At 36.2% G+C, this 24,614-nt stretch overlaps 1 protein-coding gene across 4 annotated transcripts; it reads right to left on the bottom strand.

The window, feature by feature from the left end:
* Positions 1-1,547: 1,547 nt before the first annotated feature.
* BBS5 (Bardet-Biedl syndrome 5) lies at positions 1,548-23,700 on the bottom strand. Of its 4 annotated transcripts, none has more exons than XM_063110051.1 (12): positions 23,661-23,700; positions 21,994-22,076; positions 17,766-17,831; positions 17,031-17,080; positions 16,770-16,897; positions 14,602-14,737; positions 11,784-11,879; positions 8,843-8,905; positions 7,262-7,396; positions 2,765-2,848; positions 1,928-1,951; positions 1,548-1,782 (listed from the first exon to the last, which is right to left on the bottom strand). In XM_063110051.1, the coding sequence occupies exons 2-12, from the start codon at positions 22,070-22,072 to the stop codon at positions 1,681-1,683; spliced, it is 963 nt and encodes a 320-aa protein (XP_062966121.1). In that variant the 5' UTR covers positions 22,073-22,076; positions 23,661-23,700; the 3' UTR covers positions 1,548-1,680. The 4 variants fall into 4 exon arrangements, with proteins under 4 accessions (XP_062966121.1, XP_062966113.1, XP_062966125.1 ...); XM_063110043.1 differs by lacking the exon at positions 23,661-23,700 and adding an exon at positions 23,244-23,346; XM_063110055.1 differs by lacking the exons at positions 2,765-2,848; positions 23,661-23,700 and adding an exon at positions 23,244-23,346.
* Positions 23,701-24,614: the final 914 nt, after the last annotated feature.

The following is a 24,614-nucleotide window of genomic DNA, read 5'->3' as shown; positions in this document are numbered from 1 at the left end:
GTTCCTTTGTTTATATATAGATACCATCATATACTTCTTCATGAAATAGTTTGTTATTTATTACATAATCATATTGTCAGTTTCTGAACTCAGCAGAGCTGTAGAAATATTGTAATTTCAAAGGTTGGTATTCTTAAACATGCCCCAAAGAACATAAGCTCCATGAAGACAAGGATTTAAAAAAATTTTTTGGTCTGTTCTGTTCAGTGCTATAGCCCTAGGGTCTTGTGGTTGCTCCATAAATATTTGTTGAATAATGAGTGCCCCCAGATCAGGGAATTATGTATTTTTAAACTCCAAGGTCTCTATCCATGAGTAAAGGCTTTTTTCTTTTATTTTACATCACATTGAAGTCAATGGTACTAACAGCTGCTAAAATAACAGCTGAAAGAAGAGCTCATCGACTCTTTTTCCATTTATAGATGCCACTAAAGGTTTTAACACACTAGAAAAAACTTAACAGCTGCTCCCTTGTTTAAACAATAAATGACTCATTTCACTCTACACTAACACCTAACATTTGAAAAGATTAACAAGTCAGATGCAAACACCATGATACGACATTTGAGAGTATTCATTACTAGTCAACAATTTTATAAAGTCCCTTTTGCTTGAAAAACAGTATTTAAACAATATTTATGGCAGAGTTTTCTTTGTGACCTGTACAAATTTTTCAAACCTTTTCCTCCTTAGTATAGATTTATTATAACTCCATCCCTTAAAAATGTAGAAATCCTTTTCCATTTAAAGGAAGGAACACATTTATAGCTTTTGTTCATTGATTTTTAATAAACTCAGGTTAGCATTCAGTTGTACTGTGTTTCTGTGGTTGTACATATAATTGCATCTTATTTTAAATGTTTTTACACACTCCTTTCCCTTTAGAGAAAGAAGGCTCCTTCGGCTGATTTCAATTCTTTCACAGAGGTTCCTTACAATGCTTTTTACACTGAAGCAGTGACCAAAAACACTGAATGATGCCAGAGAGGTCACCAAATCTTCCCTAACCAAGAAATTAGGAAACTAATATCCTATTTTTGAAAACTTCAAAGAAGTTTCAATGAATACAAACAAGGAGGAAGTCAATAAATGAACAATACTATTTCCTTATAAAATAAATGTATTCTTGTGAAAACTATATTGAAATTATTTACAAAGTAGCACCCAAAACTTTATAGAGGGGTGGATCATTTTACAAAAATGATCCCCTGAAAATGACAGGTTTAAGGATTGTAATTTGTATTAGAGTTGGCTTACATTTGGAGCTATATGATAATATATTTAAACGAGATTTTTATAATTAAGAAAGCAGTATTTGATTATTTCATAAGAATAGTCTTATTCTTTTAAATAATTTCAAAACATTAAATGGTGCTGCATAAATTCTTTATTAAACCCAACATGATACAGTCATTTAATATCTGCAAACTAATACTTTACAAGCATTAAGTACAAAATAAACATTTACAAACTAGGTACATTTCAATTACAATTTTTAACATAATTTTCAGAAAACTGGCAGTTTTCTAAATGAGTTTTTCCTTAATCATTAAAAAACTCTTTCTTAAAAGCTTTAAATATAAAAGCTATAAATATAAAAACTATTCCATGCATTATAGCAGGCGACTAGTATCTTTAACTCTTGAGATATCTTTAACAGAAATCCAGCTCAACTCAAGATCAACTCATTACTTCCCAAAGTCCCTGTAGGGTGAATCCATCCTTCAATTTCTCTATTGCAAGCCCCAGTTCTTCTGAAAATACAGGTTCACGATCTTGTTGCTTTTGGGATGATAAGAGGATAAGATGGGAATAGAGAAGGTGAGCAAGGAAGAGGGAAAAAAAACAGGTTTCACATAAGTTTGTGAATGCTAAATGTTGGAATATAGAAACTTTTTTTCATATGCTACAGGTAAAATGTCCTTACCTTATTACCATCAGCAAAATAAGCCTACAAGACAAAGAAAATTGTATTTTACATATTTAATATATAATACTATAATAGATCAGTGGACTAAGAACAGATAATTAATGTGCAGAATGATTCTGTAACTAAATGTATTTCATGTTCTGTTACTATGTGTCTAATGGCTTTCTCATCTATCTCTACAATGCTGGTAAAAGAATTCACTTCTGTCAAGCATTATTAATGTCTACAAGAGTTAATGCTTTAAGTTCTAAAACAATGTGCTTTGTAATTAATGTATGATTAGTATTGTTAACTTGAATAGAGATAAAAAGAATGACTCAGAAGTTATAAAATTTCTTCCCTTCCTTTGATTTAGAAGAAGATGCAGACAAAACAAAACAATCAGTACTTCAATTTGTCAGCAAATGCATATAGTACCCCATAAATATGTACAAAAAAAAGTTAAAATAAAAAAGTAAACATAAATAAATAAAAAATGAAAATATTATCTATAAATTAAGGGAAGTCCATCTCATAAAGATTAATTATGGAATGTGTGGACTTTATATTAATTTATTAACTATAATATTTAATACATTCTATTATTCTAAAGGCATAAAAAAGCTTTTCATATATCTAAAATCCTCTGAATAACTGTTCTCAAACTATTTCCCAGTTTAGTAACTTAAAAGTATTGTCACAAAAGAAATTCCCTCACTTAAAAAAAAACTTATCCTCAAACTCATGTTAAAAGTTTCAAGTTCTGTGGTGTTTTACACACTTAAAGCACTTTAATTAAACATGTCTCGAGATAGAAATCATAAGAACTTTATAGTTCTCCTTTGTGATGCTCACCACAAAAGCATCTGTGTGATCATCAGAGTCTATTTCTACATCATCTTGAATTTGTTCGACTGTCAGAGCTTCAAGGGGCTGTGGCTGAAAATCAGTAGATGTTAAAATGCATCAGAGACAACATTAATTAAATTATTTTAGTAAAATGTACTGTGAGAACTGTAAATACTTGTAAAAGGACAACACAACTGTAAACTACTCAAGTCTTATAAAAATCACCTTATAATTTATATTCTTTTAAAACTATTGAGTAATAAAATTAGTCACTTAAACCTAAGCTTTTAAATCTCAAGTCAATATCACAAAAGAATTAGAATGGCAAATTTACACATAATATAATATTTAGAGACATATCCTTAAAGAAAAAACTCTCACTTGACTTTTACATATTAAAAAACTGAGTTTTGTATGATAACAAATTTTCAGTTTTCATCAACTAGTCATTAAATAGAATTTGTGAAAAGTAAAAGAACTAAGACTTGTATGAAAAATCCTAAAAGTAAGGCAGAATAAAATTTAGTGCTGATATTTACTAATTTGTTCATTTTTCAAATGTTTGGGTACCTTTATTGTATTAGGTCCTATGCTAGTACTACTAAGGGTATAAACTCCCTGCCATTACCAACAAAGGGTTTTAATCTACTGAGAATGAAGAATAAAACACAATTATAAATAACTAAACATTAAAAAGAAAAAAAAAAAGGCAAAAAGAACAAGTAACTAAATATTGGGTTGAAACTGCAATTTTTGTAAGCCAAAAATGGTCAGATATGAACAATATCATAAGATTCAACCTACACAAAGCAACTGTAACAAATGTGATATTTATTATAATCAAAGAGTTTAGAGATAGCACAACTTCTGGCTTATGAGTCCCAGAAACTTTCATGAAGAAAAGCTAGCATGTGATCTAGGCCTTTTAGGATGAAGCTGATTTTCACAGGGTAGGGTCAGGGGAGAGGATATCCCTAGCAGAAGGGATCAGCATCAACAAAGATGGGAAACCACAGGATGTGGCTGAAGAGTGAAGAGTCCAGTATGGTCAAAATGTAAGAGTCCCATGAGACAGAAGAAGCTGAGCAGGGCTACTGTACAGAACAACCCCAGGGAGCACCGTTCACACTAAAGTCTACGTGAACAATACTCCACAGAGTTGGGCAATGCACAACCATACACTGTGGCTACGCAGATATGGCAGGAAAGGTAGACTGGAGTCTACTGAAATTCTTTAATGCCAGCCCAAAGAATTTGGACTTTATTTATAGGTAATGGGGGAGAGGGGTTGAGGGTAGAAGTGTATTGATTGATAAGGGAGTGACCTGGTCCCTCATCCGAGGACAATCTCAGTGTTTCAACCATGTTTAGAGTTGTGTGATTGTGTACAAGTAAGTTCACCTATCTAAACCTCACTCTCCTTAACTATGAGATAAGGATAATGATAATAATAATACATTTCATAGTATTGGTGGAAGGATTACATGAAATGATGCATATAAAGTTCTTAGAGCAGTGAATAGCAGAGTAGATTACTACAGTCATCCAACAACTACGAATATTCACTGAGCCTATTATGTGCCAGTTTTGACTGCTGGAGATACAGTCAAAAAAACATACAAAAATCCCTGACTTCATGGAGATCGCTTATAGTGGAGAGTGGTTAGTGTTACCAAAAATAAAGCAAGCAAGCAAGCAGAATAAGGGACAAGAGAATGGTGTGGGTTGCTGTTTTAGAATAGTCAGGGAAGATCTCCCTGAAGATTTGAAATGGCATTTGAATAGGGACTTACATGAGGTGAGAGAGTTAACTATTATGGCTAGCTATTATTATGTACTGGGGGTCAAAGAAGGGAGAAGAGGAGAAATGAAAAGTAGAGAATGGGTAGGGGAACTAACATATCAAGTGTCTCCCGTGTGCATTTTATGAACATGATCAACTGCTTTGTGAGATAGACTATCTCCATTTTATGATGAGAAACTGAAGCTCAAATCTGTCTAGGATCACAAACAAAGGTTAAACTGGGATTGAAAGTCAGGTTCCAAAGAGCTTGCTTGTTCTACAACATTATTCCACAAGCAAATGTAATAACAGTAATTGCAGTTTGAATGGAAAGAAAAGGATAGGTAGGTAAGAGACTGGTATAATTGACTATAAAATAGGATAATGGGAAAAATGAAGAAAACCCTAAGGTTTTAGGCATAGCTGATTTTGACAATACTAAAAATAGATAGATACATAGATTAATCGACTGATTGATCAGTAGGATGCTGCTTTTGAGAAAAAATAATGAGGCCAGTTTTAGGCATGCCAAGTTTGTGATGCTCATCCAACTCCTAGTGTATCTTACTGACTTGGATAGTTATTTACTTAATCAAATTACTAAGATAAACTCTGAAATGAGAAATTCAATTTCTATTATTTGGGATGCTTATCTATGTGAGAATATTCAAGAGTATTTGGAGCCATGATAAGCAGAGTGGGTCAAATTCTGAAAAAGATTAAGGAGTCAGCAACAAAAGTAACAAGTTGAAGCTGAAAGAGGAGAGAGTATTACTGAGGAATATACGGAAAAGGTAGAGTGAAAGGGAGAATGCTAAAAGAGGTGCATGTTGGGAAGAAAAAAAATGGTTAAGAAGATGAAATACATACTGTGAATGCATAATACAGTGTCAGCAACACAGAGAGAAGTTTTAGCTAGAAGGGGAATTTGACAGGGAGAGAAAAAAAGTAAAAGGAGCATTACCAGGCAACAAAGGCCTTGTTGAAGTCAGAGGGCGTGAATTTGTACTTTGCTGCCCAGCCTGCTTACTGATCCTCTCTGGTCACATGCTGTAATCCAAGAGCAGAAGGAGCAAGGTAGGTAGATAATGGCTCAAGATGCCAAGTACAAGCAGGGGTACTGATGAAAGAGTGAATGGCAAGCACACAAGTAATAGAGTGCATAGTAAGGGTCCAAGCAAAAGGAAAGAAAGGGAACCTGTGATAGGCAGTGATGGGACCATGATGGAGTAGGCAGCAAGGGCAAGAGCAGTAGAGCAGATGGCAATGGCACCTCTGATAGAATGGACAAGCAACAGAGGTGACAGCAAGGCCACCAGAGATAGAGCCTCTAGCAAGGGTACTGGTGATGAGTGGACAGTGGAGACACCAGTGACAGACCAGACAATGAGGGTCCCAGCTGGAGAGGCAAATAAAGCCAAAAGACAGCTGATATACCTGGAAAGCAGAGACTGGTGTAGCAACCAGAAATCATGAGCAAGGCAAAGAGCAAACATGTGGGCATGATGTTCAAAATACTTCAAAATCAGTATGGCAGAGGCACTGATCAAGAGGAATAGACACAGGTCATATTGATAGAGTTGCTATACTGTGGGGCATTGGGGAAGATGTTATCTGTGAGGCCTGTAAGGTTTGCCCATGCTAATGGGGGACTGAAGTAGAATAAAAATAAAGCTGACAGAGTGAGCCAGCACCTTGGGGGCCCACCCGGACGCCTGGGTCATCAAGCTGGGGACTGGACGCCCCCACCCACAACCAGGCACACCACCAGCACCTCGGGGCCTGGGGGCCTGGGGCATGGAGTGGGGACCAGACCTCCCACACACAACGAGGCACACCACCAGTGCCAAGGAGCATGCCAAAAACATCACCTCCATGTGGGTGGCCCACCACAGTAACCACGGCTGCCGCGAAAGTGTCTAGATGTCACAATTACCATGCAGATGGTCCACCAGCTACTGGAGTGCATTGACACAAGGAGAGTCACCAGCAGAGACCAAAGAAAAGAAGAGGATGTCTCCACAAAGCCCATTCCAGAGTGACAGAAGCAGCATCTGCTCTATGATAATATTGGGGGAACTGAACACACCTTTCAGCATTGGACAGATCATCTAGGCAACAAATCAATGGAGTAACCATTATTCTTTCAGAGGGAGAGAAGAAACCTAGGGTTATCAGTGTGGGAGGGGATAGGGAGAGGGGGATAGGGAGAGCTTAGACAAGGGGCATAAAGAACAAGTACAATATGTAACAATATACATACTAGTAATATTGATTTGATCAACATATGTCAACATTGAATCCCCAAATTATGTATAATCAATTATGATTCAATTAAAAAAAAAAAGATGCATAAGAGAACTTATACAAAAAAGAAGCCCTATGAAAATAAAATAAAAATTTTTAAAAAGCTGACAGAGTGAAAGACTCAAGACTGTCTACATCAGAGGGGCCTTGTACATGGAGACTTGTCTCAACAGGCTGCTCACCTAGAAGGGCAGCTATGATGGAGGGCAGGAATATTTGATTAAGCAGCCCGTTAGCAGACAGGTGTTAGGGCCAAATTAGAGGTGGTTCAGGGGCGATGCTCACTTGAGCAGAGTCTGTATATTCATCATTTTATTAACAGTTTAAAATTAAATTGTACCCAATGTGTTTATATCTAAATTTTATAGACTTTGTAAAAGCAAAGTCTGAATTTCACATAGTTAACAAATTACCTTTTCTTCCATCTCATAATCCACTCCAAATATAGGACTGGCAGAATAGACTTTGTGAAGTGAATTGATTTCCTTAACTGAGTCTCGTAGTTTTTCCACAGGATCTATTTTAAAGCCAAGAACATATCCTCCGCTCTACAAGAAAAAATAATGAAAAAACAAAACAAGTCTCAGAAATGGTATTTATAGTATATGATAAACTATAGCTCTAATTGTCCTTATTTTAGAGTTTTTTTAATGAAAAATTTCAAGCATATACACAAATAGAAAAGTACAATGAGCCTCCATGTAGTTACCATCCAGCTTCAAGAAGTAGCAACATGTGACTGACTCTGTTTCACCTGTAACCTTTTCCTCATCCACCCACTCATTCAGGATTACTCTGAAGCATATCCATGTATCACCTCATTTCATCTGTAAATATAAGCTGATCTTTCAAGATTTAGAAAAATATATTGTAGATTGTGAAGGCCAAGGGAACTAAGTTTTTCTTAAGGTAGGCCTTGAAAAGGAATAGACTATACATTAAAAGAAGAAAAGAAATGGCCTATCTGAGGCTATCTCCTTGAAGAATTGGGAAAGAAACTTGACTATGATAGGTTGTTAGAGAGGAATGTTAAAAAATTAAGTAGCATGCACTGGGTTGAGAGCACATGCTTCTGAATTCAAATTCTAGTTCTGCATCTAATTTACTAGATGTGTAAATGCTGAGAAACTTTCCTTAACCTTTCTAAGCCTCAATTTTCTAACCATAAAATGATTATCAAGGTGTTGTATTAAATAAGGTAACATATATATGACACTTGGTACAGTTCCTGGAACACAGTAGCACCCAATAAATGGGTGCTTAGGCCATGGGAAAGGAGTAGATATTCATGCTTAAATTTAGAATTTAGAAGAGAAGTGATTTTATAAATCACGTTTTAAAAATATATTTTTAAAATATTTTATTTAAATTTATTCTGCAAAAACCCAGCATAATATGGCATGGCGGTTTATAATTAGATACAGTAAAAGCTATGCGTGAGAACATAAAATCTCAGAGTGTGTGTGTGTGTGTGTGTGTGTGTGTGTGTGTGTGTGTGTTTCTGTATATATGTGTGTTTCTCAAAGACAGTCTTGTGAATCAGTCAGACCTGGACTCAAAACCTAGTTCCACCACTTATTAGTTGTGAGATCATGGGCAAGGTTCCTAACTTCTCTAAGCCTCAGTTTCCTTGACAGTAAAATGAGGAAAAAATAGTAACTGTATCATAGGATTGTTGGATTGAGATAATGCAAAAAAATCCCTTAACACAGAATTCTGTCATTAATAATAAAATTATTATTATTGATTCTGTCATTAATAATAAAAGTGGTGATCAAAATGATGATTATGTCTGTCCAACAAAAAAATAGGCAGGATTCTTCCTATAGGGACAATTACCATAAGTCTTCATTGAACACTTCATACAGCTTCATACTATAGCTAATATTCTTCTTAGATGTAAACTGGCTACCATATAAATAAAACTAAAAACCTAGATTGTCACATAGTTTTCAAAATCTATCAGAGATTAATAAAAATGTAAACTATCTTACCTGCTGAGAGCTTTCTATGACAAGAGCTAATCCAAATTTTGAATCTCTAATCTTTATTGAACGCTAGATATAAAATGAAAAAAAAAAATACAGGTTTTTATTATCTGACAAATGTTTTTAATCTTTTACACAGTAACTACTTTTCATAGTCTAAGGAACAGAATTCTCCCTCTTTCTTTCATTAAACACCCACAAAGATCAAGTAAATGAACCAAGACATATTGAAAATAGGTGGCAAACTTGTAAGGCAATATAAAGACATATCTGAAATATGTAAAAAATTCTCTGGCTCAAATATCCCTCACTTCCAGGGAGTCAACAATTTTTCTGAATATTTAATATTATTTTTTTAATTTTATTTTTTGATGACTGGCTGGTACGGGGAGTTTTCTGAATATTTTAAACAAAAGGCTACAGCCTTTTAGTTATGGTGAGCCAGTGTCTTTTGAGGCTACTAAACCTGTATTAGTTTCTCTTTCTCACATCAAAGGTGGCTAAATTATTAAAGAATCTCCATTTCCACTTATTTTTTAAAAATAAGCTTATGGGCATTCATCACCAGGCATAAAGGAAAGCTGGGATAGATCAAATGTAATTAACATCAACTAGTAAATGTGACATGAGGATTAAGCTTGGTCAGTAGGAGGAGATGGGCAGCGACTACAGTGGCCTGGGGGAAGGGAGAAGGGGTAGAAGCACAATGCCAGGTAGGGCCCTTAGAAAGTGCCACAAAATGTACTTGCGGATTAACTCAATTGTTCAGAATAGTGCTGATAACACCAAGTTCAAGGGTTCATCCCCATACCAGCCACCAAAAATCAAAACAACAAACAAAAACAAAATGTACTTGCTGGTGGGATAAGGGAGAACGACGGAGGACCTAACATTATGACCAACAGACCTAAAAAGCTCAGAGACAGGTAATCTGTGATGGGTGATCACCCCTCCAGACAGATGGACATTGGAAGTTGAGAGAGACTGAGAAAAAGGAGAAGAAAAGGAGAAAGGCTTTAATGGTTATTGTTATGAAAAACTGGCCTTTCATCTAAACTACTTTATACCCTACCAGGAATACACACAGTCCCAGTTAAGAACCATAAAACACTGGCACCCTGGCCGTCAACAGGTAATCTAATCAGGTGACTGTAGGTGGCAAGAAGCTGATATATATCTATAGGAGTTGTGTCAGGGCAATGGCTTAGATGTAGAGCTGAAGTTAGAATATGACTGCTGCAGTGACAGACTGTGATGATATCAGATTGCAAGTTGTTTGGGCCAGGCTGAATTCATTCCAGAGGGCATATTTGGCAACTCTATTCTTAAATAACAAAAAGTATCCTATTTGAAGAACAGAAAGCACAAGGTTGTTTACTACTCAGTAGTTAATTCAGCACAATAAAGGTTAGGCAAGCTATACCACATGTAAATGAAATATAAAATAGCAATGAACAATATAAACACCAATTTATCAAATACCTATGCAGATTGTGTCACATCTTCCCAGCCTTGATTATAAATTCCTATATTTCTTTAGATGGCCAGAAATAATTTTCTTCCTATTAGATTCTATCATTTTCTATTTATGTATTTATTTATTTATTGGTGGCTGGCCGGTAGGGGTATCTGAATCCTTGACTTTGGTGTTACAACACTGTGCTCTAACCACATTTTCTGTTTAATGTGTTGCTTTTCTCCACCAAACTTAAAGCTCCTTGATGGCGGGAACTGTGTACTGTTTCACAATTTTATCTCTAGCACCTAGCATGGAGTAGGTGCTCAGTATTTGACAAATAAATGAATTAATGATCAGATATTTTAACCCAGAAATCCAATAGTTTAGCAAAAGATAAGCTTGGGAAAACTTTGCAATGAATTATCTTTCTCATAGGCCAAGAATTCTCTTTTAAAAAAATGACATTTTCCAGATATCACATACATTGTACCTACTCAATAAATACTAATAAAAGTCCTTAGTGTAAACACTACTTATATTCATACAATAACAGTGATTATCATAGGATAAAGTCACAGAATTTAACTATTTTTATGTTCCATCTAATCTGTAATCGAGTTATACAAGTAGTTTCTTTATATAACATGAAATTCTTTAATGTTATGGAGTTTACTGTTTATTTCATTGAACTGCATATTTATCATAGCATTAGCAGAATAAGAAGAAACTATCTTTACCTACTCCCAAAACAAATTGGTGTCAGATGTAGTCAGTTCTTATTCTGTATATTAATAGCTTTAATTGAACTTAAGCTAAACATACTATCATGAAAAATTATCTTGATTCCTTTCACTAAATCTGCAGTATGAAACCAACTTGTATTATATTCTGTATCTGAATACAATGAAAGCAGTTCATTCACAGAATTCATTCATTCATTCTGGCTGTAAAAGAGTTTGTCGCTGAAGTGGCAAGAGAGCCAACAAACATTATGTGGATCAGTCATGCCAAGGGATCACCATATACCTGCCTTGTGGAAAAGTTACAGAAAATTTTAGTAGCTGAAGCCCTTTGAATGGAATCTAATAAAGAGATGCCTTATTCTATAAGATAAGTATTTAAGTTTTTAGAGTCCAGTATATTTCTCTCTTAATAAAAAGCTGATAACGGTGGTACTTCCCTTTAATAGAAGTATAATGAAATCTTTTCTATGTTGAAATGGTAAATTATCAACATTTTAAAACCCTAAGGGCCAGCCAGTTAGCTTAGTTGGTTAGAGTATAGTGCTGATAACATCAAGGTGTGGGTTCGATCCCTGTACCGGCCAGCCAAAAAACAAACAAACAAACAAAAAACTTATGCTCTCAGCTAATAACTCCTACCACTTAAAAAGAGAGAGAGAAAGAACTCATCTAATCCCAAGAGTCCTACTGAACAGAAATTCTTTATTCTACATTTGAATAAGGTCACCAAAATGCATGTACTTACAATTTGCAGATACGGGATACTAACGTTAAAACTGTCATTCATATTTGCATACCACACAATTCTCACATTGGTAATAAAAAAGGTTCCTAAATTTCCCTGTAAAAGAGAGTATGACAGATAAATCAATGATCGTCCCCATACCAGCCAGCCACCAAAAAAAACAAAAAGATAATTTGTTTTGATACCAAATTCTTTATTTTCTAAACCAAGTAATTCTGATTGTCACATCAGCAGATAACATCAGAATACATAATTATGGAGTATTAATGACTCCATTATTTATTGGTTGGCAGGACAATTAGACAACTGAGGGCCTGGACTCTGGAATCAAACTGCCTAATCATTAAATCATCAGCACAGTTGTCTGACCATGGGCAAATTTCTTCTTTGTGCATTTTATCTAGTGTAAAAATGGGGATTGATTAAATAACCCATTTAAACAAAGCCCTTGGCATAGTGTCCAGCATATAGTAAGCATTCTATAAGTTAGACTTTATTATAATTATTTTTCAAAACCTGGGATAAGTCAAAGCAAAGGAGTTGTGCCGAGAGAGACGAAACACGTGTGATAACCCCCATCAATCCACAAGAAATACTTTATGGTTCTTCAACACTAACTATAGATTAAAACTGTTTTCCAGTTACATAATCCCTCAACATCTATTCAAAATTATCCCAGAGGGCTAGGGTTAGCTCAGTTAGTTAGAATGAGGTGCTGATAACACCAATGTCCAGGGTTTGTTCCCTGTACCAGCCGGCTGCCAAAACAAAGAAACAAAATTATCCCAGTATGCACCAAAGTCAAGCGTTCAGATCCCTGTACTGGCTGACCACCAAAAAAAAATTATCCCGTGATACCTAAATGGTCTCAAACAATCTTCAGGATGTAATAGCATCAAAATTATCTGCCTTTACCATTTATTTATCTATCATTCTCCACCTCCACTTCCCCTCAACTCCACATACACATATACAGAAGAATTTTATTTATTTTGTACTTTGAGGTTGGGTCTAAAACGTTAATTCCCAATCAAACCCAGAACCTAAAAAGGCTCTTCTGAGATGACCAGGTTTGAAACATCAGAAAAGATGACCTATTCCCCAATTATAAACAAACAAATAAATATATGTATAAGTATTATGTATTTCCCCTCCTCTCTCATCTTGCAAGAAATTGTTATACAAAAAATTTTAGACCCCATTGTTCCCTGCCCAAGTTCCATTAATCAACACTAAACCTAACTTTATAAGGATTAATTCTTAATGTTTCCTCTTATTTAGAAAAAGAGAACAACTTGCATAACTCCTAAAGACTTTTTTAAATAATAGAAGAGCATATTTTATATTTTATTATTTTTCAATGAATATAAATTTGGTTAACAACAACATCCCTATTTTTAATAAAATGATGTATCTTATAATCCTGGAACATCTCTTTTATTAATTAATAAAAAATGCTAGGTGCTATGCTAGGTGGTAAAGAACTAACTGAATAAAGTAACTCCATCCCTAACCTTATAAAGCCAACAATTTAATGGGGTGTATAGACAAACTATATATTTTAGAGTAATAATAATTTGGAGTGTAATTGTTAAGTACAGGCTGCATAAGGAACACACAGAAAGAAGCCTTCAGAAAGTGACATCTAAGCTATGACCTAAGGCAGGGGTTAGTAAACTAGAGCCCATAGGCCAGATCTGGCCTGCTGCCTCTTTTTGTATGGCCCACAGCTAAGAATAATTTTTACATTTTTAAATGGTTAGAAAAAAGTCAAAATAAGAATATTTCGTGACCTATGAATTTTGTACTAGATTCAAATTTTAGTGTTCATAAATGAAGTTTTATTGAAATACAGCCATATGACTATGGCCATACCATCCTGAACGCTCCCGATCTCATCTGAAACACAGCCATACGCACTCACTTGTTTATGTTTTGTCTATGGCTGGTTTCACACTACAATGGCAGGGCTGAGTAGCTGCAACAGCAACTGTACAGCCTGCAAAACATAATTTATGGGAAAAGTTTGCTGATCCTTAATCTAAAGAATGAGGAGTTACTGAGATTGGGAGCTGTCTATATCCTATAGAACTTTTATCATAGTTTAAAACTAGAACTTTTCAAATGAACAAAGTTAATTTACGGTTTATGTTTATGATTCAGTACTTAGCAAGACGCTCTTCATTCAAATGTTATAGCTTTACGACAGTGGTTACCAGCCTAATCTAGCTTGTAACACACACAAAGGCTAGAAACTATTCTTAGTAAGCGATAAATTTTTCTCTAGAAATTGATGTGTTACTTATCCCAACTATTAATTGCTTACATGTTCCAGCTAGTCATAATTTCAAGAGTAAATGAAAAGTTACAATAATGTATTTGAGTCAACAAATCCTTATATGCTAAAGTTCCATAAAGACTAGATTAAAGACTGTCCATACCCTAGTTCTCCTCCATTAGCATAAGTTATCCAGAGATAGAGGGCAGTACAGTAGGAGGAAAAGTATGGCTCTGGGACAAATCAGACATGTGAGGCCACTTAGCTCTTTGGGGCCTGAGTTTTTCATATATGAGTGAAGGGAGACTGAACTAGATGATCTCAAAAGTTCCATTCTAGCTGTAAATTCTGTATAGAGCAAAAGTTGCTAAAAAAGAGCACAAAACCATAAAATATAAAAATCAGAATATTATTTCATATCAAGACCTATAATGCTAATTTTAACTGTTAGAGGTGAATGAATATACAAACCTAATGATGAATAGAAAACTAATCACCAAAACACTGTCCCCAAAAGTTCATTAGTTCTTTGCACAATACCTGATCACTGGATAAATTCCATACGCCATTGATTTTATCATATACATGTTCTTGTGGTAATAATCTTAGTTGCTTGTTTTGAATCAGTGCACTTCTCAATTTAAAATCACGATACATTTTAGAAGTTTCATATGCTCTACAAAAAAGAACAAACAAAAGACCAACCTAAACTGAAAATGTGGTTTTCTTTGGTTATGTTTACTTATCTACTAAAATACAGTCATCCCTTAGTATATCCATGGGGGACTGGTTCCAGGACCTCCTGAGGATATCAAAACCCACAGGTGCTCAAGTCCCTGATATAAAATGGCATAGTATTTACATATAACTTATGCACATCTTCCCATATACTTTAAATCATCTCTAGATTATAATACCTAATGCAGTGTAAATGCTATGTAAACAGTTGCTATACTGTATTGTTTAGAAAATAATGACAAGAAAAACATCTGTACATGTTCAGTACAGACACAACCATCCATTTTTTTCCCAAACTATTTTGAATCTGAGTTTGGTTGAATCCGTAGATGTGGAACCCACTGATACAGAGGGCCGACTATATTCAGTTGTTAGTATTTATGTACATAACTCAAATAATTATTATGGTAAATTAAAAATTTTCATTTTCCCTAAGTTTTGGTGATTATGGTTTTTTGTAGACTTTGTCATTTTAGTGTAGTATTAACACACTTAATTTCTGTAACCTTTTTCAGGTATCTAATTTTTAAGGCAATATATATCAAACAGCACAAATGATATGCAAATGACAGCAAATTTTCTATTTTTTCTATCAAATGCTTCCTTTTCTTCATTTCCCTCCTTTAGTCAAAGGTACCATTATCCCATTATCCTTTTGACATAAACAGGAGTCTAATTACTTTTCTCACTGCAACCTGAAAACATTATGCTCACATCTACTTCTATACAGAAAAATAGAATAAATCTGTACCAATTCCAAAGGGGACCCTAGGGGAGAAAGGGAATGGGGGAGGGGATAGAAGAGAGAATAGAATCCCTATTACTTTTTCTTTCCATGTCTCTCAGTTGATAAATAATACAGAAAAAAAATTCTGATTGACTTTTGATTAGTTAATTCTAATTTTATTCCACATAAAAACAGGCTAACTTACCCAGTAAATAAAACTGAAAAGCTTTCTTAGCCTTTATAACTTTAGAATCCAATCATATAAATTACAACATTCATTCTTAAACTTCTGGTTTTTAATTAATTAAGCTTCTAATATGTAAATTGTGAAAGATCAGTATGTGAGCATTCTGCCAATAAGTCTTAATTTCCCTTAGTGCTGTTATCATCAATACTTAACCAGTGAGAAATATGAAAACTATTTATGCTATTAATTATTTGGGGGGAAACATAACATTTTTAGAATGTTAAAAGAACATGGGATGGCTGGTTAGCTCACCGGCTGAGCAAGGTGCTGACAACACCAAGCCAAGGGTTGAGATCCCCTTACCGGTCATCTTTTTAAAAAAATAAAAAGAAAAAACAAAATTAAAGTATCATAACACAAAGAGCTGGTTTAAAAAAAAAACTGAGGTAGTGAAAAGAGAAAAATTTAGCAAACAATAACAAGAAGAATTCAATCACAGAACAAAACAAAAACAAAACTCTTTAGGGAAAATACCCAAACTTGCCTTTTACTGCTAGGAAAATAATCTTTTTAATTCATTAACTGAATTACCCAACTTGATTACTGACATTGAATGAATTCTCTATTTCACTTTGCCTACCTTGGTAGCTATTTTTTTTTTTTTTAAAGATGACCGGTAAGGGGATCTCAACCCTCAGCTTGGTGTTGTCAGCACCACGCTCAGCCAGTGAGCCAACTGGCCATCCCTATATCGGATCCAAACCTGTGGCCTTGGTGTTATCAGCACCACACTCTCCTGAGTGAGCCACGGGCCGGCCCTTGGTAGCTAATTTAATAGAATCTTCGGTAGAAATTTTTATGAATCTTCAATAGTCTTATGTGTTTTATAAATACCTTCAACACATTTATTAAATGATAATGAAAAAAGTTATTCTAAATATCTTTTAATATTTTCAATAGAGCTTGGAGGAAGACAGCATCATACTTTATCCTATAAACCTTTATATCATAAAATTACCTTAAAAATATTCAATAATCCATAAAGTATTACTATACCTGTGTACTGCAATCACAGAAGTAAAAAGTCTAGGACTTCCAGGAATCAAATTTGTAAATATAAATTCAAAGCGAGTATTGTTACATTTTGTTAGTATGTAAAGAGCTTCAGTTTGGCCTCGTAATTTCTGTAAGGACAAATTTATTTAAAAGTTTAGATTTTAAGAGTAATTTCCCATTTAAAGTGAAAGCAAACATGAACCTCAAATATCTAATGTTTCTTAACTACACATATATTTCAGGAAGATTTTCCAGACTTACAGAGTTAGCAGTCCTTGTTGTAATATTCAATATGCAGTTGTAACCAATAGCTAAAATTCAAAAGCAAAGAATTTAAAGAACATATGATAAACTGAGAAAAAAATACTTAAAAAAAATCACATACATAGAACTTTTAAGTTTTAAAATTAAACATATATAGAAATCCAACTTTTAAAAATTTGTATGAAATAACTGCATATTTAAGTTAAATAATTAAAATAATTAAAGTTAATAATTAAAAGTTAAATAATTAGAGAGTCAATTCTGCCTCAGTACAAACAAAAACATTCATAACATGGGAAAAAGGAACTCTGTTTCTCTAAAACCTACACATTACTGAAAATTTTGGTACCACTACGTCAAAAGAAAAGTCTAGCTGGATAATAGAAAATAATTTTTAAAAATTAGCGACAAAAATTAACAGCATGAAAGACTGTACTTTTATTAGGACTTAGATCTCCCTTCTTTGGGATTACTTGAAACAAGTTATAGCAAGTTGTCGAAGATAAGGAAAAAACAAACACCATCAGTGAAACAGCTCTAATCTCAAATATGTCTAAGACACAAAATGGACTGAAAAATAATAATGGATCATTTCTTTTGCATTATGATGCAGTGTGGTTAGTCTTGGATTTCTGAAGTTTTTATTTCAGATTTTCACATATTATCAAAAGCTACCATGCAAGTTCCTTGATAAATAATTTTTTTCCTTAGAGTTACCTAACAGATACTTACAAAGATTGACTCTGGGTAATGCCAAAGAATGCCAAATAATTCTTAAATTTGTTACTAAGAGTCTACCTAAAAGCAAAGAAACAAACAAATAGATTAGCTTAAGTAACAAGCCATTTTTGCAGTACAGAAAGAGGTAACATGGAACTTCAGGCCCAGTGTCAGCAGTAACACCCATAGATACTTTTCACACATTTACTCATTGAAAAAATATATTGTGTATATCTATTCTATGTAAGGTATACAATTTATAATTCAGAATCCCAGAGAAACAAAGTCTGAAAGTTATAGGTATTCACTGCTAATAGCTTGGTTTGACTCTGACCAAGGTTTGAATAACTGACCAAGGAGAGAATTATGTACTAGTTTTTTGTCTTGGTAGAAGCTGTTCTGGGGTCCCAGCAGGTCATATGATGTGTACTACTGAGAATGAGTATGTGACAGTATACTTACAAAGCCATTTGCTGAAGTCACACTTTTCAAAGAACTCTCATATACACATTAATCCCTGTCATATGAGTGCTCACTCTACAGTTGTCATTTAAATGAGCTGTATACTCATATATCCAATTTTGCTGTGAGATGAACAGACTGAAGTCTATTTAAGGATTTGTATTTATCTTTTTGCTTTCGTGTCTGGCTGGTATTGGGGTCCAAACCCTTGATCCTGGTGTTATAACCAACTGGGCTAACCGGCCAACCCAGCTTTGTACTTATCATTCTTAGCATCAGACTGATGTTCTTACACTGAAATACAAAGTTGGATAAACTTCATTTCTCAAAGTGTGTCCTTTGGAAAAGTAATCCCTATAGATACCCTAAGGAAAAAAAAAGTCAAATAAATCTAAGCATGGTAAATTGTGTGTCTTAGAGATTTGCAATACTATTAGCATATTAGGACAGCATTGAGATATCCTGAAATGATAAAACTCACTTAACTTTGTCAAACACAACATTTTTCCAGCAAGTTATAACCATAGAATTCTTTTGATAAGTAATCTATAGCCAGATCATACTTTTTCCTTCTTGAGAACCCCTAGAATGTTAAAATCTAAAAAAGTAGGCCTGTATGAATACTGGAGTGAGATGGGATAGAAAAAGAGGTTCTTAAAAGAGGAAGGCATTCTCAAGGGAGACTGTGGAAAATTATACAATATGTCTGACAAATAATAAGAAAACCAGCATAGCTGGAATATAAGGTTCACATAAGATCATAGAAAACTAGGCATTGCATCTATCAGTCAGGGGTCCAACAGAAAACAGATGACACACTCAAATTAAGATAACTGAGGCTTATTTACAAAAGGATTTAACACAAAAGTATGGGTGGGGTGTTAGGATCCATAGGTCAGTCAGCAGACTTGTTACCAACCCAAGCCCAAAGGGAGAAGAGGACGGAGCAAGTAACAAAGTCTGGAAGGAAGGAGAGTAGTATGGAGCTGACTGCTCTGAGAAGAGAGACATAGCCAGCTTTTCACTAGGAAAGAACAACGGTAATAAATACCCAGACCTCACTTTCATGCCTCCCTTTGATCTTCTGCCCTGGTGCTCCCAATTGGAAGCCAGAGTACACAGGAGACCTTCGATGTGCTCTATCGAAGTCATCCTTCCAGGACAAGGGGAAAAGGGTAGAGAAGGGTACTGGATCTTGAGGGACAAAAGGAAGACAGTGGTACAGGAAAGAAAAGTTGTTTGTAGATAAATTAGACATTCAGAGCTAGACCAAGAAATTCAGAGTTAGATCTATTAGCAATGGAGGCACTGGAGTTGGGGTGGGGATTAGGATTGAAATTGGGATGTCTGAAAATTTGTGAGAAGAGAAAAATAAGAACCTAGCAGTTTAGAAAGCAACGTAAATAGTTTGGTTGATCACTTAGTATCTATGTGACCTCGGAAAGTTAACTAACCTTTCTGTTCCTCAGTTTCCTCATTTGAAAAAAAAGGACATAATAGCATCTACTTTATATTTTTTATTTTTTATTATTATTAAATGAAATTATATGTATTACATAAAAGACTCAGAACAGTAAATAGCAAATAGTAAACATTTAAAAAGTTAACTATTATTTTTAAAGTATTTTAATTCTTTACAAACTCATTTTTATTGCTTTTTTAAAAATTATAGACACATTGGTTTATGTTTTTGTTATGCAATCTCACCTAGGCAATATTTTGTCTCTACAAACTGGGCATGAGCCCAGAACATCTACTGATTCTTTTATATTTTACTATTAGAGGATCAAAAGAAAAATGGAGTAGGAAGAGTTTGTCTTATAAACCCACCAACTGATTCTGTTTACGTTTTTTCTGCTCTTGGTACATCTCCTACAAGTCTCTAGGATTCTTAGGCTGCCTCTTTTCTCCTGAAGGACCCCATGCTACAGCACCAAACCCACTGTTCCAGGCACAGACTTTTCTCTCTGCCCTCCAAAACACCAAATTATAGTAGTCCCTGTTTCTCCTAATCTCCCAGACACTGAATTATGACTACCCCTGTTTCATTCTCACACTTCAATGTGCAGAGCTAATCTGATAATTTCACGTTGGGTACTTACAGTTGAAATGGATCAAAGTGCTAATCTGGGAGTACTTATAGTTTTAACACAGGGACTTCTGAACTTGGCAATGCCTTAACTTGGTCATTTTCAACCTGCTGGGAAGGAAGGGGAAGGATGGCTGAAAGGCAGGATTCTCCTTCCCTTTTCTACCTCCTTATCACCCAGAAGCTCTACGTACTTCTGTAAAATTTCATTTGAACAAAGGTTTCTAAGGTCTGTGCATACACACAGTGTTATTTTTATTAATAGCAGGATTTCAGGTACTGTGATGTAGATTTCTGGCAAGCGAGGCTTTTTGCCCTCCCTACTCCAAAGTACTAGCATATGATTCTGCATTCAATGAGTATTTGATGAACTGAAAAATGTTCTGTTACCCATAGTCTTTGATGAGACTGGTGGATGGACTGTCACATAAGAGCTCTTGCCAATTTGTATAAGAACCAAGATTTCTTTTGGCTTACTCACGTTTCATCAGATTTTGTCAAGATACAGACATCTTGACAGTGGAATTATTATTCCGCCCTTAAAGGCACAAAATAAGACTTCTTCTTTGCTGCTAGATACCTCACTCTCACCTGGACCTGACTGACACCAGGAAACATTTCAGAAATGTGATCTAAGCATTCCTTTGAGGATAGGCCCCCACCACTGATAGGATCTGCCTGTAGCTGGTGGTGATGATAAAGTCCCCTCATGGAGAAAAAAGGCTTACAACAGGACCTGCTGCTCACATACCATCCCAGAGCAGACCACAAGGCTCAGAGAGCAAGCAGCCACTTGAGAAGCTGCAGTGAGCATGTTCTGCCAATAAGGGTTACCATTCCTTCTCTAGGATTTACTGATTCCTCCTACCTGAAAGAAGTCTGCTTCCTATCCCCAAATTATTCCTCTTTCCAATAAGAGGTTTATGTCCCTCCATCCAAAACTTCCTCTCCAAAAAAAAAAAGTTTTTGGATATACTAAGCTGCCACTCCTCATCTCCTATTTTCTTGAAGAAGAGTAATGATGCTTCTAAGATCTGTCGATTGCTGGTCAGTGGCTCCACGGACAGCTGCTATATATAGCCTGGACATTTTAAAGCTCCAGCCTTGGGAAGTTTGATTTGGGAGGGACTCTAGAGTTTAGCAGTAGCTGGTCCGCAGTGACAGTCAGAGAAGTCTCACAGGATTTTCCAGCACTTGACCTACAAATAGACTTCACAATGTAGCACTAAATTTGCTTTCTACATGTCCATCTCTAGGTATTGATCTTAGGCAGTTGTTTATTACTCCTGGATTTCATAAAAGGAAGCAGGTTCCAGGTAACCACAGCTATGACCTATTTATGTTCCACTACCTCATATCCTTTCTTGGGGAGACAGATCCAAGGGCCAGAACTATGCCATGCCCCTCGCAAATGGGGCTCTTGGAGTTTTAACAGTTATATTGGATAAAGCTGATATCAGAACCAGGACTTACTGAATAACCAAAGCTGAGGGAGAACTCTCAACTGTGGTGTCTGGCTTCAGGTTTAATACCTACCCTTTAAGTCTGAGAAAAGTCTTACGTGGATTTAACTCTCCCATCCTCACAATACATTTATGTGTAATGCTGTTTCATATATTCTCTAGCTAATATGGTTCAAAATTTGTAAATTAAACCAGTAATATAAAATACATTAGAAAATATACTAACCTCTATCCCCATTATTTCCTTTGGTGTCTTCAATTGAATCTAAACAATCAATAAGGACTTCTCCAGGTCTTGTTTTCATTTGTCTAAAATAAACATAAAGGTTTTAATTTTATACTAAAACTATAACCTGCTTAGAATTTATATACGGAAAGAAGAGTCCTATACATAAACAGCCACATCATTTCCTATCTACAGCTATCAGCACAGGAAACAGCACATAATAAGCATTTGATGAATGTATAATAAACTGAAAATGTTCATGAAATGGACTTATTTTTTGGATTGAGAACCCTCCAAGAATGACAGAAAAAGTTGTAGAATGTGTAAAATATGTAACTATGGTTTATAATTTTAGAAACTCCTTTCCCTCCCAACTTCTTAAAGGATCTAACACCATGTTAGTACTAGGTATCCAGCCGCAACTAAGCTTGGGAAATGCATCAATATCTCATTTTTTCCATCTAAGGAAGTGCTGTCCATGATAAGGAACCATATGAAGTGGCTAAGAAGCTCCACACTGTTAATCCAAGAATCTTAGCATTAACGTTTTCCAACACAATATCCTGACAGGCATTTGTTTTCCTGAACTTCTGAGCAGGAAGTTTCAACCAGCCTCTCTCTAAAGCATGGTATCTTCCAAAAACAGGACTTCCGTTTGAGAGGCTCCAAAGGGTGGCTCCTTCTTCCTGTTAGTGATTTTACACGAACAAAGAGTTGAAAGCTTACCACCCACGGACATAATGTTCTGAGTGGTTAGAAGTTTTGAAGAATGCCTACTTCCACCCCCCCTCATTTTACAGACGAGAAGAGTCAAGTTTAGAATGTTGAAATCATTTGTCCAAGAGCCACAACGTGTATCGGTATTCCAGATCTAGTTTTAGAATGCTGGTTTCCTACCACACGAAACTGGCACCCAAAGCTTACTTGGACGTACTGGAGGACCAAACCTTGGGTGGTCCCGGTGATTTTAGGGTTCACATTTCTGATAGGTCCCCGAGCCAGGAAGGGGCGGGAAATCGCACAAGACCAAACCCCTGTAATCTAGACGCATCCCTACCGTGGCACCGGCCTCATGTGGGTCCCAGTGGCCCAGCCGATCTATAGTTTCTTGCCCCAGGCGCAGGCGACTGGCGCAAACCCCCTCCCACCCTCGCCCGGGCCGTGAGCTTCAGGGGCTCAGGCTCCGCCCGCGGGTCCCGAATTCACGCCGCGGCTTCCTTTACAGGTTCCTGGGAATCTCGGGGACTCACTGCGAGGACACGTCGAAGCGGACAACCCGGTCCTCCCAAAGGGCGTCCAGCACAGACATGGTAACCGAGGCCCACGGCAGGCGCTCTCCACAGTGGTGGAGGCCCAGCCGCGTCTCCCCGGCTCCAAGGCAACCGGAGGCCTCTGTCACGACGTCTACGGCGGGCGGCGAGACCCAAGCTTCCGCGAGATGGCGCGAGCGCTTTCCCCTGCCCTTTCGAGTCATTAAGCCGATTTGAGGCTGGAAGCAGGATAGGGGAGCCTTAGAGAAGCCGAGCTGCCCTCGGGGGAAGGAAGCGTGCTTGACCTCTGAGTGACCTTTCTCGCCTCAAAACACACATCCTTCAGCCGTTCAACTCCTCGCCCCATCTCTCTACTGCGGTCAAGAAATTTAGACTTAAAAACTTCGAATTCCTTACCTGGGCCCCGCCCTATCTGGCCCTGTCCACGCCTCAGACCTCAAGGTGCCCCCGCTTCTTCTGACTACACTCCAGCTAGACAGGGCTCAGGGCCTTTGGCGGGCCCCCATTCTCTGTCTGGAATGCCTCAGTTTCTGAGGAATATTTCCTCAGATCTCTGCATGGCCGGCCCTTTGTCACTCAAGTCTCAGCTCTGGCGGTCCCTGATCTTTCTATCCTTCTACTGTAAGCAACGTGAGGCCACGCATCTAATCCATCTAGTTCACTACTTTGAGCAATGCCTAGGACATAGTAGGCACCCAATAAATACTTTGTGAATGAATCAAAGTGCCTTTCTTCTTTCAACGCATGACAATTCTTTAAACCAATCGTTCACAGAGAGTGATCTGGGGACCCCTGGGGTACCTCAAGATCCTTTCAGGGGCCCACAAGGTCATACTATATTTGTAATAATGTGAAGACATTTGCATTTTAACTCTCGTTTACTCCTGAAGGTACAGTGGAGTTTTCTAGAGGCTATGTGATCTGTAATTGAATGTGGAAGCAGATGTGAGAATCCGGCTACCTTTTATTAAGCCAGACTGTAAAGAGATTTGCAGAAATGTAAAGCAATGTTACTCTTCTCACAAATTTTTTGGAAAATATATATTTTAAATGTTATACATATTAATATGTAATGAGTTATTGTTACTTTTAAAAGAATTGATAAAAAGAAGTAAATATCTCAGTAAATTTCAATAGATTAACCCATTTGAACAAAAGGGTCTTTTGGGTCCTTGTTGGGAAAATATAAGAAAATGGTCAGGGCCCCTCAGATGTTCAGAATCTTGCCGAGCATCTGATGTAAATATGCACGTGCATCCAGGTGTTCCTTGTTATTGTCTAATGTGATTGCGTGTGTGCACCCAGGTGTTTCGAGTCATCAACTCAAGTATAAAGGACTCACGGCTCTGA

This window comes from Cynocephalus volans, chromosome 1 (assembly GCF_027409185.1).
Source record: "Cynocephalus volans isolate mCynVol1 chromosome 1, mCynVol1.pri, whole genome shotgun sequence".
Classification (NCBI taxonomy): Eukaryota; Metazoa; Chordata; class Mammalia; order Dermoptera; family Cynocephalidae; genus Cynocephalus; species Cynocephalus volans.
The sequence above is the reverse complement of the archived record's forward strand: the minus strand, read 5'-3'. Positions and strand labels throughout refer to the sequence as shown.

What these genes read in the sequence shown, in the direction of transcription:
- BBS5 (XM_063110043.1), bottom strand. Translation starts at nt 23,302, where the DNA reads ATGTCTGTGCTGGACGCCCTTTGGGAGGACCGGGTTGTCCGCTTCGAC. An exon ending in CAACAAGGACTGCTAACTCT is followed by an intron (nt 16,898 to 17,030) that starts GTAAGTCTGGAA and finishes TTGTCCTTACAG; the next exon opens with AAATTACGAGGCCAAACTGA. An exon ending in TCATAGAAAGCTCTCAGCAG is followed by an intron (nt 7,397 to 8,842) that starts GTAAGATAGTTT and finishes TTTTTCTTGTAG; the next exon opens with AGCGGAGGATATGTTCTTGG.